At 41.1% G+C, this 20,245-nt stretch overlaps 1 protein-coding gene across 4 annotated transcripts in view; it reads right to left on the minus strand.

Moving 5' to 3' along the window:
• ldlrap1b (low density lipoprotein receptor adaptor protein 1b) overlaps positions 1 to 16,099 on the minus strand; it is a 39,485-nt gene extending 23,386 nt beyond the window's left edge. Inside the window, exon 1 of one of the 4 annotated variants that reach the window (XM_073483931.1) lies at positions 15,870 to 16,099. In XM_073483931.1, the coding sequence (XP_073340032.1) occupies positions 15,870 to 15,954 (85 nt within the window). In that variant the 5' untranslated portion in view covers positions 15,955 to 16,099. The remainder of the gene's footprint in view (positions 1 to 15,869) is intronic. The other 3 variants (XM_073483932.1, XM_073483933.1, XM_073483934.1) reach the window with 3 other exon arrangements.
• Positions 16,100 to 20,245: the final 4,146 nt, after the last annotated feature.

Consider the following 20,245-nt stretch of genomic DNA (forward strand, 5'->3'; position numbering starts at 1 on the left):
GGTGTTCATGGCACACTGTATCTGTAGAAGGATCTAATTAGAGGTCTGTGGTCATCACCGCTGTGTATATTTCTAAGGAGATTTGAGATGTTCAGCCAGCTAGAATTCGCAAAAAAGCTTCTGATCATGTGCTTTACAATACTATCAGTGGTCTTAAATATTGGGTTAATGCAAAAAATGTTTTAAAAGAGACCGAGTCTTCACTGAATGAATAACTTTGGCCTTCTGTCATACACTTCGTTGCTAAATTGACAGACAGAAAAATCACTGGTGACAATGTTGATAAATCGCTTAATTATTCAAGTCAATTCTCTGGTTCCAGCTTCTGAAATTGGTTATGTGCTGGTTCTCTTGGTCTTATATTAGCCTGGGAACCAGACAAATCTGCCAAGCTAATGTGTTATTTGTTCTGGCAGATACATCTGGTCCCCCTCCAGTTCAGAAAAATTTCCATCTGATGTCGTCCCTTTTGGACAAATCACAACCCTTTATCTAATACGGAGTGAGTTTTATATGAAGACTGACAGAGGAGCGTCACTGGTCCAGATATGAAAAGTCACATGTAATTTGTTTCGCTACTCTGATTGGTTTGAGATTTATCTGATCCGTCCAACGTAACGCACCAGGCTCTGAAACTCAGATCAGATTCTGTTACTGCATGGACTTTTTCTGGCCTCAAATGTTCTCAGGAACACATTTTTAGTGAACTGTTGAACTGTAATACGAGATATTTTTTGATTAGGCTGCCATTTCTTTTCCTGCTTGAAAACAGACTAGGCACCACCCCAACTTGCATGTGTGGCTCAGTGCTACGTCACTACTTCGTTGCTCTGGTTGGATGGAGGTCTGTCCAATTATTTTCAGAGGCATTTTGGTCTGTGCCCATTGATGCCAGGCTTTTCAGTCAATATGACATAGTGGCCAAACCATGTAATTACATCACATGATGCACATGACCTCGAAAATACTATTTTCCATAAGCTTACCATAAGCTAATTGTGAAAGAAGGAGCAGCAGAACAGTAAATACATTTTTCGGGATCGTCAGCCCTCACGTAATCACGTGATGAGTTTCATCCATTTGGTCCAATAATATTTAGAAAGTCTAGAGGACCAGCACAGTTAAGTCATTTTATCCCCATTCAAGTTAGCTGGGGACTAAACTGGAAGGAAGTCTCTAGTGCACACCTGTTACGGGCCCCACAATGTGGAAGATCCAATTAATTTTATAAACAAGTCAAACTTTTTGGCTTTTTGTGCTGCTGAGCAGCTTTCATAGGAATGAACTGAGAGATCTCAGACAAATATGCATTTGTGAATTAGTCAGGCGATGCCAGGCAAGTCTTACATGAAAGCAAAATCAAATGTTTTTTAAGAAATTTTGAAAAAACAAACAGATTATCAATAACGAAGCTGATTAATCTGTGATGTGATCAAGCACTCAAATAAAGGTTCAAGTTTTTTTCCACGTTATAGCTTGAGTGCTTTAATTTTTTTTCAGACAGGTTTTTTTTTTAAACTTGTTTGACTTAAGCAATACCTACTGTGCCTTGATGGATCTTGTTGCTTGCTCATGTTAACGGTTGAATTGAAGCTTTCATTGAGCAATGGATTTAGCCTTGTAATAGCTTTTAATGTCGAAAGTTATTGATTAGTATTTCCAGTTTATATGCATCTTCCATTTATAAAATGTACAAAAAGAATAAATGTATAACAGACCTATTTCAACGTGTTTTTTACTAATCACCTGCAAAATGGCCAGATGTCAGCCCAGTAAATGAGTTATTTTTAAAGCCTTTTGAATGTTACACTCTGTGATCACTTAAACCGCAGCAGAGGCTAACCTCTAATATTGCTTTCTCTTCTAGCCAAACCAAGCCAACTGTGAGTGGTTATGGAGGAGGGTTTATAATGGTCTAAATGTAGCTCTAACCAAGCCCATACTTAAGTGATGGGTGAGTCTGACAGTGAACACCCACTCTAGGGTCAAGGTCTTTGAGCTCCTCAGTGTGGGGAGCAGATCAGTGTGTCTTCTGCTGATCTTGTAGTTACATTAGTGCTCAGATAAGTAGCACCCTGGCTGTAACATAATCTGCAGTGAGGAATCATTAGCTCCTATTCATGACCTAGATCACGTTACCAAGTGGACAATCAATGTCCATTACAAGGTGTAGCCACTTAGGACATTTGCAGTCAGTTACACAGATATGATAGTGATAATTCAGGCTTATCCTCACCTTGCATGACATTTCTAACCATTCCTACTTGCTCGAGTCGAGAGTCCAGTCCAGAGATATCCAGTATTTACGAAAGGCAACATGGCCAACAGGTCTGCTTCAGTGGATTTCAACAATCTTTCAGATGTGCTTTGAAAATGCTCTGAGTGATCCATGGCTTAGGAGAGATGTCATACACCTAATAAAAACAGCTGCAGCAGCAGGCTAGTGCTGGTTCAGTGAAGATATCAGAAGCGAGCCTCTACACATCAACTGCCCATATTAATGCTTGCAGGAGGCAAGTCTCTGGGGATGACCAGCAGTTCACAGTAGCCCTTTTCACACAGAGACTCCGCATTATCTCCGCAGCGGAGGTTCGCCAATTCTCCGCCTTTGTTTGTTCACACAGAACCAAGCAGCTCCGGTGTAAAGCTGCATCAGTGTGTCAATTAATACAGCACGCCGGCGCTGCGGATCCAAAAGAGAATTTTGAAACTTTCACACAGAGGAGGATGCGGAGGATGCGGAGAATCGGCGCATGATCCCCGCACTCAAAGGGCAGTGTGAATGGGGCTACTGACTGTAGAGTTTTAGGAATGCCTTCATCCCAAGAGGAAGCTCCTGCAAGACCAGACTACACAGATGATGGAAATCCGCAAAAAAAGATGAGTAGATTAATATTTCACTTGTTTCACATATTTCATAAAAAATAAATAATACAAATATCTGCAACCTCGCAGTAGCAGTTTGCGTGAGCAATGCAACAACAGCTTTCTTCAAAAACGGACACAATGACCAATTTTAAAAAGAGTGGAAATAGCTCTGGTTCGAAGCTATTTTTAGACTGGTGCATATTCACAGAGTGCTGTTTTGTATGGAATAATAATCCAGCTTCATATTGGTCACATTTGCATTTACACAACCAACCCCCCACCCAACACCAGCAGCAGCCCCCTCCACGGCAGCTCACTGCAGCTGCAGTGCTGATTAGAGCAAACTTCAAAGGCTTCTTGGCTCTGCCGGAGCTCTGGCTGGTCAGTGACACTGCTCGCCTGGTTGGGTGACACTGCCTGTAAATGAGCCAGAGAGAGCAGGCAATGGAGCACTGATGTTTGCCGAGTGGAAGGAGAAGGGACTGGGGAGGCAGGTAGAGGGCTGCAGCTGCTGTCAACATCGGTGAGTGTTAAGACATGTGAGGGTTTGTTTAACCAATCATCTTCAAAAGCTAACATGGATAATGAAGCAGTGGGGTTCATTTGGTCTTTCATTTTGCACCTTCTCCGGCAAGTCTTCACAGGACCAGGTGCCTGCACCAATATCCTCTGGAAAACTTTTCACAGCTGCCCAGCTTGCCACCTCTACAAATACACAAACCTTGCCATAAATGAGGATGAGGGAAATATGTTTTACTGACGAAGACTCCGTGGAAAGAAACAACAATATCTGATGGGTGACCGCCGAATGATGGGGATTGAAAAATAAGAGTTCCCAGCATCTGTCAACATTGGATTCACTTCCAGATGAGATTCTTCTCAGTGATGGGTCTTCTAAATAAAGAAACACTAAAGCCCTCACCCAAAGTAGTGACAATCTCCTTTGCGCTGTTGTCGGGCTTTTGTGAGAAGAAAAGGAAATCCACACTAAAACACAATTCATGTACAAGTTTTTCAGATATCCTTTGACATAATGTACAGTATAATCAATTTATGAACATTTATAGTATTCAAGCAAGCTGGAACATGTGCTCTTGTGGACTTGTGATGCTTTAGTCACACTGCTCACTGTTAAGTCCACCTGTTTTATCAAAGACACCTTGAGAGCTGATTTGTGTAATCTTGGTGTCAATAAGTATCCCAGCATGAATTTTGCCAAGAGTTTACCGTAGACTCTTTTTTTGCAGTCAATTTGGCCGTTAATATAACAGAATTCTGGCCATGTAGAACGACTTCTCGACATATGTTTTTCGATAGCCTTATATACATTGTGTACATTTAGACAGCAATAAAACACAAAAACACAAATTATATGATCTGCGATGATTTGTCATACCTGCAATCTCAAAAATTGGTGAAGAACTTTTAGTCTATTCTATTAAACTGACCCAGAGATGTCTACTTTGCCTCCAACATTTTGGACTCGTGATAACTGTAGTCAAGGCAAAGCGCGGGGCTTTTGAATCACGTGGCATGCTTAGGGCCCATGTCCATATAAATTTTTTTTCAGGCAGAAATCGCTGGGATGAAGCACTTATGCAGTGAGAAAAAACTGACGAAACACTTACTAAATCTCTTCATGTCTTAATAGCGGAGGCAAAACCAAACTTTTGCTTTATATTCAAGTTGTCTTGACAACACATCTTATAGGTCACACATTATTAGGTTGTTAAAAAACTGATTAACAGCATATTAATTAGACATATTTCCAACCTGATATTTTGGCTGCTGATATTTTCATCTGTCGCACAGCTACACATGATACTGGCAAAAAGGCTACATACGTAAACCTTGGTTGTGGTATCGTATACAAGACCTTGTAATATCACATAAGCCAAGCTCTCTACGACAAAAAGGGCTCCGCCAAACCTGAGCTGACCAGAATCATGGAAGAAATCTCAGGAGGCGAGAAAATTATAACTGAAGTTTGGTTTGATGTAAACCACTCTAAACTTAAGAAATTATCTTTGTCAGAGGCAAGAAGCTATGAGAAAGAAAAGTAACTTTTCCTCCTGTGTGAAAAAAAAATACATAAAATACACTTTTGGCTAGTTAGCTTAAACTGCCCATAATGAGACATTTCAAATGTTGTTTGTGATAACAGTCAGTGGAGCAGTGTGCCATACTCTTAGCCTTCTGACAAAAAAAACCCATTGGCAGTCACTCATTGAAGCGTAATCGGCCTGTAATCACACAGCCAGTAGGAAGTCCACTCTGCCAGTCAGATGGAAACCCACTCCGTCTCCTCCTGCCTCTGACAAGTCCAAGCACTCCACCGCCAAGGCTCGTCCCAGAGAAGAGGAGAGGAACAAAGACAGTACATGCAGCTACTTCCTCGCTCTGTGCTTCACCTCGTCTGAACTGTGGTGCAAGTCTACAAACCTTTAATATCTCTATATCACACTGTCAACTGATAAGAGTGTAAAAGTTGGAAGACAGCTTTAATAAAACAGGAACATCAGACTTACAGATAAACTGTTCCTGTAAATGAGTGTGATGAGACGTCATTAAGGCAATGAGGTTTCTTCACCAAGTCTGGTGACTGCACGAGAATGTCTGAATACGTGAACGCACATTTCAAGTTCCTAAAATTTGCGGTATTTTCGATGCAATTATCATTTCAAGAGAACTAGTCTACACATCAATGAAAGAAAACTAAAAGGAATTATTCAAGACTGCACCTACGCCGTATGGAAATGAACACCAGCATCCAAAAGAGCAGCCAACCATTGCAGAAATCAGCCAGGTTACTGGAGCTGTGGGGTTCAATGAACCTGTGAGCAGAAACCCAGAGAGTTTGTTGTCAGTGTGTAAAACCAGGCTGTGTCCATCCAACTCCTCTGGTGGTTACACAAGTCTGTTGTTGAAGAAAATGCACTAGAACATCTTAACTTCTTTAAGATCCGATCATTTGAGTTAATGCATAAGCCTGGACTTTTCATGCAGTTTTAATGAAGCTAAAACTACAGAGGCAGTCGGGCCGCTTTTGATGCAACAAGAGATTTGGAGAGGCAAGACAGCACAGAGGTCTCAGGCATTATAATCAAAGGGATGTGAGGGCTGAGCCTGTGCAGCAGCAGAACATGAGAAGGGGTGGATGATGGTATGGGTATTTTGGTCAAAGACAACACAGAGGAAATGAAGCAGGCGATTTGGACAAGCAAGGGTCAGAAAGGAACAATATAGCTTTCCCCATCAACAACCAGTGGCAGAGACAGTAATGAGGAGAAAAGACCTGCACTTCCTGGCCTTGCCTCAGCTTGAAGAAGGGAAGACGACAGACAGTCAGAGGGAGAGAGAGGGAAGCGAGGCAGGCGGAGGCAGAGAGACATTCATATATGAAAAACAAGCAGATAAGAGAAAGAGGAAGTGAGGCAAGCTGAGCCTTCACTGTACATTATCAAGCTAGAAAAGATTTTTCAAGTTAGTCGTGAGTATTCACGATTATCCCGTAAATGGAAATTCACTAGAATCAACTTATCCTATCGCATTTTTCCCGCAATAAAATCTTGTATACTCCCATACAGATGAATTCAAGATGAAAACACCCACTCTTCATTCAATCAATGACACATTTCTTGACCAAAGAAAACACTTCAAGGTGACAAGGCTGAGCAGGTGACACGACTTTGGTGACTCAGAGCCACAGTGACTATACACAGGTTTAATCACATCATATTATAGGAGTTAATGTTGAAGCAGCATGTGGGAAAATCATTTTACATCCCTGTTATTCTACAAGTTAAGTTATGATTATTTTGGGATTCTCAGGAAGGGGAGGGGGACTAACATACAAAAACAAAGATTTTTGGGTCAACAGTCAAAGCCCCACCACCCACTCTACAGCTCCAGCACGCTCCACGAGTCAAGCCTGCTGCATCAACAGTTTCCCCTTTGTTAAGATTTGAAAGGAGCTTCTGAGCACTGAGAGCTCTCCGCGTGGTGTTGCAGTGGTGTTTCTGAATGAGTGAAGAGGAGAGAATCCAAGTGCATTCATCTGACCCCTCTAAAAACCGCAACTGTGAATGACTCATTGTTTACATGCCTGCCCACCTGCATGTCTTCGCCTAAACAAGATGGGAAATGATTAAATCTCCAGTGGGGCTTCACATTGGCTGCCAATCAGTGAAACAAGCACCAAACCCAAATAACAGGGTCTCAGTTTTTGTTTTGTTGGGGATTTGCATCATGCTGGGATATTGGGAAAAGGTGTGTACACTGTGCTGCCTTTCATGTGGTCCTCTCAGAGGTAACACCATCTGCTCACCAGGGACGCTTTGTGTGTTCATGTGCATGTCACCGATAATTCTCAACCCCCAAAAATTGCCATGGTAGGAAACCACCTGCTGTCAAATCATGTTTGGGTGCAAACAGCAGACTCTCTTAAAGTAGAAATGTCCTTAAAAGCTGGGCATTGTAGTTTTTGAGAAGATGCATTTGTTGCAGACTATTTTCAGTAATGGATTGATTCACATTTTATGAGCTAGCACTTGCTGCAGCAGGGCGGTGTATTTGGAATCGACTCCACAAAACAAAATGCTCATCATAAATGAACAAAGAAGTCTGCAAAGGAGGGGTTCACTGAAGTGTTTTATTATTCATTGGCCAGCAATGGCAGTCTGTAGCACAGAGAAACACAGATACACACACAGTATTCAGTGGGATCGATCTGTTGGTTTAGCTCTTTTCATGGAATCTGATGACAACAAGAAAAATATAGAATAAGAATTCAGTGGAACAAACCTCAATGATCACATTGGAGATATTTGCTACAAAAATTGTTTGGTAACTCAATTATATAACTCGATGTTCAAAACCATTAAGACAACTGTGAAAGTAAGAGACAGTGGATTCGAGACTTAGACATCTGTGATGAGACATCTCAAGAGGATGAATGGGGTAAAATATGTTCAAAAAGGCCCAAACACAAACCATCAACAATCAACTGAGATTAATACAATATAATTGGATAACGAGAAAGTACATCTCAGCCGTGAAGTTAAACAAATTTGATCCTAATATCCCTGACCAATGCTATAATTGCAACATCCATAAAGGTACTTTATATCACTACTCATTGGATGTGAGGAGATTAAAAGATTTTAATTTCAGTGATGCTATAAACTGTATATTTTTTATTTCTTTTCAAGTGATAGTTCCATATTTATTATTATTATTGTTTTATATACTGCCATATGTTCACCTTGAGGGAAAGTTCAGTTCAGTTATGTATGAACATTGTCTTAAATGTACAAGAGCAATAAATATGTTTTTAAAAAAGAAAAATATAGAATATTACCTGACTTGTGCTTTACAATAAATGACAAACAACCTTTAAAACAGGGAGGTTTTCAAAGATAAATAGTCCCAAATTAATGATATAATCAAACTGCAACCAAAGTTAAAGTTTGCTCATGTATCCTCAGGTATTTAGGGCCTCAGCTGACCTGTACAGAGATGACCCTCCTCTTATCTCACAACAACAAGACACGTGCAGAAAAGACCTATTCCAGCATTATTAGATTCCAATCAGGACACTTTGGGCTAATTTAGAAACTGCCGACTCAGATGAGAAGAGATGCCTGGAGGGATACACAGAGACACAGCACAAAGCTTGTTGAGGGAAAGAGCCTTAGACGACCTCTAACTATGCCACAAAAAAGTTAAGTCCTACATCACTATTCTTCTGTGGTTGAGTCTCATGCAACCATGTGATGCACTGCATGTATGTCACCTTATATGTTCTGTTGATTTCAGTGCAGGCCAGAGAGGGGAACCATCATCATTACATCTTGAAAAGAGATTATTACAGGAATTACAGAATTACAGGAAAAGGCTGAGATGAAGCACTGTTAACAAGAGAAAGGCTGAGTGTTAGTCCAAGGGAAAAAGTGTGTTACTACACATGGGGGTGATTGTCACCGTCTGTCTGCGCCTGGTACAAACACTCATACAGTCCTATTGTTCCCCCTCCTAACTTCAGCTTGTATGGAAAGGATACAGGAAATGTTCTACATATTATAGGAAACCCAGGTCTCTGAGCAACACACACAAATACACCAACAGTATTAGATACAAATGACCACAGAGACATAAACTAGAGGCCAGTTCACTAAAGGAGCAATCGATACAAAGTAAGTAAGACGAACAGTCAGTGGGGATCCTTTATGCCCAGCAGCATGTGACCCTTTTCTGTCTTTGTCCTTGGACACCAGAGTGCTCCTTTAATTTCACAGCAGGCTTATGATACTCTTAAATATCTGAGTTGGACCGTTCCCAATAATACAACGGAAATGTTGCATGGCTATGGAGTTATCCGTGTTTAATTTGATGACCACCCAAAACAATTCCAGTTGGGTGAGGGAAAGGATTTGCAGAGGATAAGAGTCTTATAGTCGTGGTTTAAGTTGTAACATGAGACACGCGTCTTTCAGTATTGGTTAAATCCACTCAAAGAAGGAAAGTGATGAGAGGGAGAGGCAGGAGAAATTAGTGGTCATGCCAGTGAGGGATTACAGCTGATGACCAGCTGAGGCCAGAATGTACTCTCAACAAGAAGCAGGGTTATGAAACTGATCCTTAAAGCACCATGGGCACAGCCACGCTAAGCAGGAAGAGTCAGGTTCTACTGCAGTTCAAATGACGATGTCAAATAATGACGCAATTTTTATGAAGTGGGGTGCATCAACAAGTTTATGAATATGAAGTGAACAACATACTTGTAGATGATATTAACATGCAAACGGGGGGAGCAGCAATACTTAGTTGGTTAATCGTTTCGGCGATAGAAAGAAAATTAGTTGCCAACAATCTTGATAATTATTCGTGCAGGGGTCACACCTGATTCATATGATCAGCTCCTCATCAAGCTCTGCTGAAGCCTGATAAGGACCCATTTATTTGAATCAGGTGTGTTAGGGTACAGACACATTTAACATTTTAAGTAAAAATGTCAAACATTTGATGGTTCCAGTTTCTTCAATATAAGGATTTGCCACTTTTCTTTGTCATTTGTGATAACAAATGAACAGTCATTGGGTTTTGGACTGTTGGTTCAACAAAAGATGCAATTGGAAGTTGTCACTTTGGCCTCTGGGAAATTGTCATCAGCATTTTTCCCATTTTTTTTTTACATTTTATAGACTAAACAATTAATCATTAAAATAATCCAAGGATAAATAAATGCTTTCACAAATCTAAAACTTCAGACCTGATCTGAAACGGACTTGTGAAAAACCTAACCAGATCTAAAAGGACAACTAAGGACTGCCAAACAAAACCACAGACTTTTAGACCCAATCCAAAACGTCACTGACCCAAAAAGCCCAAAATAGAGACAGACAGCCAACACCGGCAACAAGATGCACAACCATCTTCTCAAATGTGAAGATTTTGCTGCTTGTCTGATTTGTCATCGAAAGTTTGTAACGCCTTCATGCGACACAAACATAAAACATATATAGCTATTTATAAACATTAATACATAAACACATATATACACCCAGGAAACAATACTGTGGTGCACAAGAGTTCAGCATCAGGTAAACACTGTCCATCAACTTTGACTGCGTGTGATTACCAAGCAATAACACTTTGTCGGCTCAGAACACGGTCTGCCCATCAAGTGCAACAGCTTGATCCTGAATGTTGTGGTGATCACAACAGTCTCTGATTGTCCTGATCCTTTCCATATTCCTGTGATCAGACATTAGCCTGGAGCAAGATGGATTAGCACTCTTAGACTCTCTTCTTCCCTGGGGCGGTGCGGCTGGTCAGGTTGGATGGTCAAAAGATGCCGTGGGCAGTGGTTGTTTAAAAGACTGCTGCTCTTAATTCAAACCTTGCACTTTCTTCTCCAATGTTGATGAATGTGTTTCTGCCATAGCCAATTCACATTTCAGCAACAAAGATGGGGAAAAAAACTAAATTTGAAGGAGCTACTAGGCACTGCATCCGAATGCAAAACGTTTTCAACGATTATAACACACACACACACACAATGAGACCCTACCTGGATCCAATTAAAGTCAATATAATTTGGATCTGGCCTGACCTGGGACCAGGGTCAGGTGTCAGAACTAATAACTGAAAGGACAAATGAGGACCTCTACAAACCAGTACAATACAAAAAGCATAAACTAACCATTCAAACAAACCATTCATTCGGGTTGACAGTTTGATTCGTTGACTAGTCACATATTGCCCCAAGAGCTGATGAAACTCCTTCTTGTTCAACCCGTTAGTGTTTGACACACAGGACCAGAGACTTGCACAATCTGGCATTGAATGATTTTGGAGCTGTGCATGCCAGCTCTTCTGCAAGTCTCCTCTCTGCATCCTTGATACATTTATGCACTTCTTAGAGACACGTTTCAACTTGTAATTTTTGCACACAGGTGGAGAAAGACAGGTCAGTGAAAGGCAAAGAAATCTGCCATTAATAAAAACAATCCCCTCCGCATTCCTACAGTCTTCATACACAAGATGCATTTAGGGTAAAGGGTGTGTCATCTGAGGTTTCCTAAGATCTCACTATCAACGAAACTAGAGTTTTCTCCAGGCCGCAGCTCACAGGAATGTTAGGACCTTGAAAAAGAAAGAAAAGACAAGTTTTGGAACAAGCATTGGGTAGAGGGTGTGGGGGAGGGGGAGTGGAAGGACAAGTTGATTCATCAGCTACCTGAGTTTCATTCTCACCTCTTCCATTCTTACCCAGAAGACAACCATAGACCGCGACAGCTTGACTAACAGGTTAGAGAGAAGAAGGCTGTTCCTACTGTGAGTGCACAATAATATCTTGCTCATGCTTTAGGAGTTCATCATGCCTGCAGTAGCATCTTGTATTAATAACTCACTTGCTCAGAAGAGATTAAAAAGGGAAGAAGTTGTAATTGTAGAGGACACTTAAGGACCAACAGCCAAACTACTTTCAGGCTGAGATGGATGTCTAAATATACTGAATCAGGATTTGTAGGCTTCCCCATTGCTGAAAAAGTCTCAGATGGTGTTAATTCAGGCCTGTTGACCAAGTCCACCTGCTAACAATGAAGCTAAAGAACTACCACACTGACCATATGTCTAGACATATGGCTGAAGAAGATTACATCAATTATTTCTCACCAGGAAGGTGAACTGGTTATCCACTGTGCGTCCTGCCCAGACTTCCCGTCTGCCTTCACAGAATGGTGCACTGTAGTCTCTACTGTGACAAATACGAAGAAATAAAAGATGTTCCCTTTCCTCGATTACAGAAAAATCATACAAATGTCTTTTAAAGTTGTATGTATCTATTTCTCTGTTTCCTCATCAGACACTATGAAAACCACAAGAAAATAAAAGGCATAAAAGGTTCAGAACCCAGTCATTATTAAAGTCTCTCAAGCTAGTGTCCATTGATAAGCAGTCCCAAGCATGTAACTACAACAGAAATGTGCTGAAATTGACTAAAATTACTGAACATGTATCACAATTGCCCATGTAAACACACAATAACAACATATTAATGTGTGTGCCTCTTGGATCACATGTAGAACAACATTATTTTGGAGCCATATGCGCTTCCTCTGCAGCCATGTTGGTTCTGACCCATGACATCACCATGCATCATAAAATGTCACATAGTTCCCCTAACTCAAACTCTGGTCCTGTAACCGCTGCAATAAAATAAAACCTTACATTAAGAGCACTAAATGTCTTAACCAAATATAATTTTAAGGGTTAATGTTTTTAACAGATTATTTTAATCAGTGTTACCTTTTTAAAACTTTATTTCTTACATTTAATCATTTTTTAATGGCTTTATCAACTCAGGTAATCATGAATTTATAGCAGAGGCATATATAAGAAAACATCTCAACGAAACATGTTTCTGAAAAAAGTTACACTGCATTTTCTGTGGGTTTTTTTAGTTGTTGATGTCTTTTGGAGCTAACTTAGCAGTTTACACAGAAAATGAAATGCTGTTTACTGTGAATTCATAAAAAATGGGAACAGATGTAAATTTTTCTAATCTCCATCAACTGAATGCAATATAGCTTAGTGAACAATAGATGCAAGTGGATGGTCTTCACTTCACAAATTCATCATCCTGCAATTTACAGCTCAACTTAGCCTGTGCCAGTTACTGGTGTAATGATAGAAACACTGATGTTTAAAGTATGCTATTTTCCCTGCTGTGTCAGCTGAAACAAGAGAAAGTCAAACACTCATTTCCCTACGAGATTACAAATCGTCCTCCGAGAATGGTGACAAAGCATGATTGTGCAGTCCTGTCCGCAGACACATGTGACTGACTCCATGTGCAAAGGCAGCCTACAGATACAGGAGATCTAATAGGACTGTAAATCAGCGTGGACTTAACAACTCCATAAAAGAATCCTGCAGGAAGCAATCTCCATTACGGCAACCTACGTTGGATGACTTTGTGCAGGGGACACAGCACTGGCCAGCCGGGGCAGGGCCAAGGGCCAGAGGTGCCAGTGCAGTACACACACTGAAACATGTCATTAACCATTATGCCAACTAAAATAAACCTACAGATGTATTATTTAACACCAACCCCAACTTCTGTCACTGCACTGACTCTCTGAATAATGTACTAAATGCAAATTAGTCAACGACTACACCAACTACCATCTCCTCTGGCAGTATCATAAAACTGGCTCACACATTTTTGGTGTTAAATATGATGCAGCCCACATGGTTGAAGATCACACACTCCCCATTAGCCATCTGCATGGGTCGACTGACATCCTGATATGTAGCTGCTTCAATATTGACAACCCCACAGAAGTCAGCTCCTTGACCAGGAGCGTGGGAGGGAGCTGTCTCTCTTCAATGCAGACAGGGATTTTCGGCCTCCCACACTTTTCAGCCTGGTTAAGGAAAAAAAACAGGGGCTTTGTGACCTATAAAGATGGCTGATGTTACATACCAATTTTTCACCCTCAAATTTGGAACAATTTGAATGTAATGGGAGGGCAGTGCAGATAAACATTTTGTCATCTCCACAGACTGGCAAAAAGCAACAGAGTTGTTTTTAAAACTATGCAGGAAATGACACAGCGGACACAAGCTTGCCCGTGCAGAGGCAGAAGACTGCAAAAGCAAGGGAAATGTCATGTTACTTGACATGCAGCAATCATTAAAGAGACACAGGGCGGTTTCATGAAAACAATACTGGAACCTGTTAAGATCCAACACTGACAGTGGGAGCAAAGGAATGCAGTGCTGATAGCTGCCAAAGAAGTGAATAGGCAGCTTTGACAAGGCCAAGCCTACACACATGAGGGATAGACAATCTTAGTGGAGACATGAATCAAAACTTTGCCTCAAACTTTACCCTTCTAAACCTAGATATGTTGTGTTTTAAGATAATATAATCCAAACCATAAGGCACATTATTAAAAGGATTTTCTGATTCATATATTACAGCCGTATATGAATGCATCTCATGCGAAAAACCTGGTCCACTTTGATGCAAAAGCTTACTGACACTACAGGATGAAACAAGTTGCCTTCTTATTCATGTCTCTGCAGTTCACTGGTGCCTTCTGAAACACAGTTAAGCCTATAATTATAGAAACAGATTGAAAAAAAGACAGGATGAAGGGTTAACTTGATCGCACAAAAAACAGGAAGCTCAGATGCATGAGTAATGTGGGTGAAGAAATGAAATAACAGATACAGAATTATTGACAGGACCAGCTTCCCTCTAATTGACTTTCGTCATAGAAAGGGGAGAATATGACTTCTGCAACAGATTGAACATGAAGTCATGGCCAAGTTTCACCATCAGCCTGAGCTGCCAGCATTGGGGACTGATTGGTCGTTATTAGCCCTCTCTGTGACCACTGCCTGGTCAGATGTGGAGGCATCACATCCCCCCTCCCCAGAGAGGAGGAGTGGACCAAAACAAAGCATCAATTGCACTGTCTGGCACGCGTCACATCTTGCTGCCAATTGCTCTATTGTCTATGGCATAAAAACGAGGGGGGTGCATGGAAGCAGGGGACATTGCTCCTTTGTGTAAGCAAACATAAAAAAGATGTGCATGTGAAAGCCACACTAACATAGTGTGTGTGTGCTCATGCTCAGCTGTCTGATTGTACACATTGGCATATAGAAATAATAATAAAAAAACAAAACAAGGTGGCTTTCATGATAATCAACCCCCTAATACGAGCTTGGCACCAGGCTGAACTATAAGATTTAGGCTTTGCAACCACTCCTTACGCAGCCTCTCTTTTTATTTTTTTATTTTGTTTCACACAGTGTATCGCCTAGCAACAGTGCGTTGCGAGGATCCTACATCCTTGCCAGGAAGAGGACCACTCATCTCTCCATGCCTTTTCACTCCCGTGACTCTCCTGCACCCATTTACAGTCCACATCACAGTACTGTAGCTCCCCGCTGAGCCACTGTTGTACACATTACCAACCCGTGTCCGTCAGTCGGCTCAGTGACGTGGCAGGCGACAACAGCGTTTCACAGGACTCAGAACTTTTGTCGTGACATGCGGTCGCTTCAGGTCCGAGCGGCTAACAATAAGCAAGTCGTGAGACTACGTAAATACGCCGACAACCAGTTTGGGAGCTGAACTCGCTAGAAAAGCCTCAGCGGGAGTCAGTTTGCGAGCCGAGGAGCGCTGCTGTCAGTTTAAATGTCAAGTTCACACATTTCCGACTTTAAACACTCCCTCTAATGTTGAAAATGTTCACTTCTCCAGTTGCGAGGTCTGACAAACACCCCACACACTGACCCTCAACATGAAGCGGATGTCTGAAAGACGAGTTGTAAAGTGACGCTAATGTGAAGTATACGCCGGTTGTAGTGTTAGCTCCGTGTCAAGGCTAGCTTGTTTAGCTAAGTTAGCCTTCCTTTAGACAAATTAGCACCAGCTAACGCCTTCATGGTAGTGTATTTAACAGCGGGATACTCACTTTTATGTCTGCCCGCACCCCACGACTGTTTGGCGATGCTGGGGCTCCGTATAATTGCCCTTCCAGCGGATTTCAAAGCGTCCATATCGTAATCCAAAAGTGGGGCAAAGAGCCCGACAAGCGCCTCTTCGTTTCTGACCAAACACTTCGCTCGGTTTAAAACAACCCTCCTCCGTCCAAACTTTTTTTCAGCTGTTTTTTCTCCCCTCCGCACGGTAAGCTTTCAATCGATGGCAGATTATCATGTTCGTCCCCCTGGGCGGCGTTATGTATGTAAATTAACCGGATAATGCGCGTGACGCCCGTTTGTGGGATCACGCGAGTGAGGTTGTTGCAGCAGCGGCGCTCGCATCCCTGGCGGGCGGTGCTGCTGTCTCTGTTGTTCCTGTTAGTACACCCCACAGTGTCGCTCCCACCCTGTGTCTTCTGTGACAAATGATTTGGTAGTCGCATCACGGGCTGTGGTTAGACCCCTCATGTTTAATTCAGCCACATGGCCTCTTCTTTATTGAGCTTCTAAATTCACCGTCTTTTCAGTGGAAATGTCAGCAATGTCACCAGAGGTGGGCTGGAGGGTGGGACTACTTCAATTCAGGGAGCTCATCTATTCAGGTTGATATAGCTCTATAAATATAATATCTCACCATTAGTAATTAGAAACATGTATTAATGTGTGTTTTATTATGTGTTGTTAGTATGCTTTCCTTTGGGAAACTGGCTAAATATCATCCTACAATAACTCCAGTCCTATAGATTGTCTCAAGAATATCCTCTCAGTGTCTATTTTTATCATATACTCACTTGATATTATATTATGTCTGATCAAGTGCATCCTATTCCCTCTAGTGTGTGTGACCCCAGCCCCCATATTCTGCCCCAGTGCTCTGATCATACAAGTGAACAGCTGCAGGACAGGAAGCCGGTATAGTGTCTTTCCTGGAAAAGATGTACCTTGATGTAAATTGTTCAAAATTGAAAGCCACGGAGACCCTGTTGGACATCTGGAGGAGAGGTGTCTCCTTATGGAAAAAATAAATAAAGTTAGTGAGATCCAGACTGAAGATTGCAGGACTGAGGAGGACACCCGGTCAAACTGACCTCTTTTGTGCATGACTAAAAAATACATGTTTAATGGCAATAAGGAGAAGATGTGGTCAACTGACAAGTGTGTCAGCAGAAATTTCTCTGAGATCAAACTGACCGTTTTTGACCTTTTTACAGTTTCACTTTCTGCACAGTGTGGGACCTTTTAGATGGTGTAAGGAAACTGTGCATATGTTGTTTAGTGTGATAGGCCACGTAATTTTACAGGCACCATCATACCAATGAATAACATATTTTTTGATTTAATTATGATTGGGTTATACTTCAATACCATTTGAGTGCTGATAAAAATATGTCCATTACACATTGTGACTTAAAGGAATATTCACCAAAATATTCACCAAAAAATGAAAATTCAGTCATTATCTGCTCACCCTCATGCCGAAGTAAAGTCAGATTAAGTCTCGTAACATTTCTGCAGCTTCGCAGCAAAACAGCATTGCAGCATTCTCCTCAACAACTAGAGTAGATGGGGACTTTTTAGATGGGTCTTTGTACAGCTTGTCCGGCGAATCCAAGTCTCTGGAAGCCCTAAGATCTCAAATTGAAATGAAAAGACGTTATTTACACCCTCGGTGAGTGCTACCACTTTAAACTTTACAACTACAGTGAAGATTTCATCTTAAAAAAGTGTAAATAATGCCTTTACAAATCAAATCTTGGGGCTTCCAGAGATTTGGATTACACCTGAAGAGCTGTATGGAGCCATTATATGTTTGTTTTGGTGGGTTGTTCCTTTTAAACAAGTCCACATCTACCTCAGTAGCTTTCCATCGGCATGGGGATGAGTAGATAATGACTGAATTTTCATTTTTGGGTGAACTTAGATTAAGCATTTTTTTAAGTAAAATAATCTTCCTCAAAGTAAGATAAAAAAATAATATTTGTGTGTTGGTGTCAAAACTTCTGCATCACAAAACATGTTATATCACGCCAAGCCCATGTTCTGTATTTACTTTCAATGTGCTAACATCATCACCGACCAAATGAATCACTCAGAGGAATGGCTTTTAAAAACTCTTGCAGGACCAGATCTGTCGGAGATGACGAGCTCGGTTACAACAGTGCAACAGGCTAATACGTCACCAAGGACATATTAGGCAACACTACCGCTGTCTTCAATCTGAAGCCCAGTTCAGCAGTGACATATTAAAGGGTGTACTCTGTACAAAAATAACTCCAAGGGAGAAATATCACCACATCAGTGTTGCACTGTAAAATAAACCACCCCCCTGTACTCAGGCAGGTGCTTTGCTTCTAAATCACTGTTTCTTTGTTGGCAGCTACAACCATGCTTCACTAAGAGGCTTGAGACAAAAGAGCGCACTCTCTGCTAGTAAATCTGCCACTTACTGAAGCGTGCAAGACATATCTTGACTTTCAAAGCAGCAACACGGGTAATAGTTACAGTAAGTGTGTTGGGAGGAAAATCAATGAGTTTTGACTGGGAAAGTCAAGATATGTCTTGAGGGAAAAGAGAAAAAGGGTTCAACTGACATAAAAGAGGTAGCTGGTTGCCCAACATCAAATAGAGATGATTCTTCGGCCTGGAGATGAATATGAAAAACAAAATACACATGATTTATTCATACATGAGGACAAACACGAGTAGGCTGCCTAATATCATCAGCATTGAGAGTATATCTATACACTATATTCAGAAACACTGTATCTGTTTCACCATGTTCCTTGTTTCCCAGAGGAACAGGTACAGAGTCAGGGGGTGGAAAGTGTATTTCCACCATGAAAATTACTCATGGACTTTGTTAATTGAGTAGGTCAAGAGAAACAGGAGAGCTACAGTATATCTGGAATTTCTCATTACCGAGAAATTTCTCCTCAAACAGCTGGATTTGCTGTAGATTATATTGGGCCTAATGCTGTTGCGAGTACAGCTGTGCCAAATGCAAACTGCTAGAAAAGACCTATCATAATCTGTTAATTCCACATGCTTGACTCTGCCAAACAATGTGGTGCCAAATTGGAACAAGAGCAGTGATAAAAATATAGAGGATTGAGTATAAAACAAATTTATGCCTAACCTAGGCACTGGTTAACGCTGAGGAAAGGAGCAAGGAGCTTTACCCACATTTGTCTCGCTGCACAGGTTAATCAAGCGTATTTGGGGAAGCCTGGCATGTGACAGAATGCTGAGCAGAGGGCTTCTTTCATGCATTGAAATCCAGTGTCCTTGGCAAAGGGATTCTTTATCTCCCTCCCAAAATTTCCAAGTGCTTTAGATGAATGAATTATCACTCAAATCAAAACATGTGGCAGCCCATAATTTGCTCCCTTTCACAGTTCCATCACTGACTGCAATCTCGAGCCCTGAGGTCAGCAGAGCCCAGAAAATCCCTGATGGTGATTATTACTGAATTTTAACGCAGACAAGGAGGAGAGTGTGGAAAGGTGTGCTTAAATGCTGAGTTTTAACATCAAAGGCTGGCATTCCCCTCTGGCATTATTTAAATGGTGCACCCAGCTTCATTTACCTACTAGCCCAATGCTGCTGGATAGCTCTGTGGGAGCGCCAGTGGTCACCATGTTTTGATGAGCTGTGATTTGTGGTAAGCACGAATAGATTATTCATAAAGTCCTTTTGTCAGAGCTAAATGGGATTTCTGGGCTTGAAAAGAAGGAATTAGCAGGTCTGACAGAGTTAATAACCAGAGTCTGTGTGGACAGATTATCTCCTTTAAGCTAATTTAAAAAGACAGACACTGCCTCCTTGTGGCAATGAAATGACAGTGCAGCTAGTAACGAATACCAGATTCTAGCCAGATAAACAATTTTATGAATTGTTTGAAGATAATCCATAGTTAATATAGTTTTACTTCAGCTGTGCTTGATGTCTTTCGTTAACCAACTACCCTATAAGAAGAATGCAATTTTCCTTTAAATTACAACAAAAGGAACTGATATTTGGGATGGCATAATTAGGGTTTCTGAATACTCAACTTTTAACTTTTGTATAACACTTCCATAGAATTTCAATTTACAAGAGACAGATTAATAAAAGAAAGGTCAAAATAGAGGCAACATATGCTGAGGTATCCTGGCTTTGTCTCCGAAAACACTACCTATCTTACCCATAATGCCATAGTATGTCATTAGATCCCCACTTATGTTAAACCCCACAACTTTAGTTTGTGAGACTCACCCTTATGACAGAGTTTGGAAAGCAAATAAACTGGAATTACCATTTAAAATCTGTATATATAGCAAACTCAAAGTTGACAAGCTGTTTTGACATGTTTAGACATATGGTTGGA

This window comes from Pagrus major, chromosome 16 (assembly GCF_040436345.1).
Source record: "Pagrus major chromosome 16, Pma_NU_1.0".
Taxonomy (NCBI): domain Eukaryota; kingdom Metazoa; phylum Chordata; class Actinopteri; order Spariformes; family Sparidae; genus Pagrus; species Pagrus major.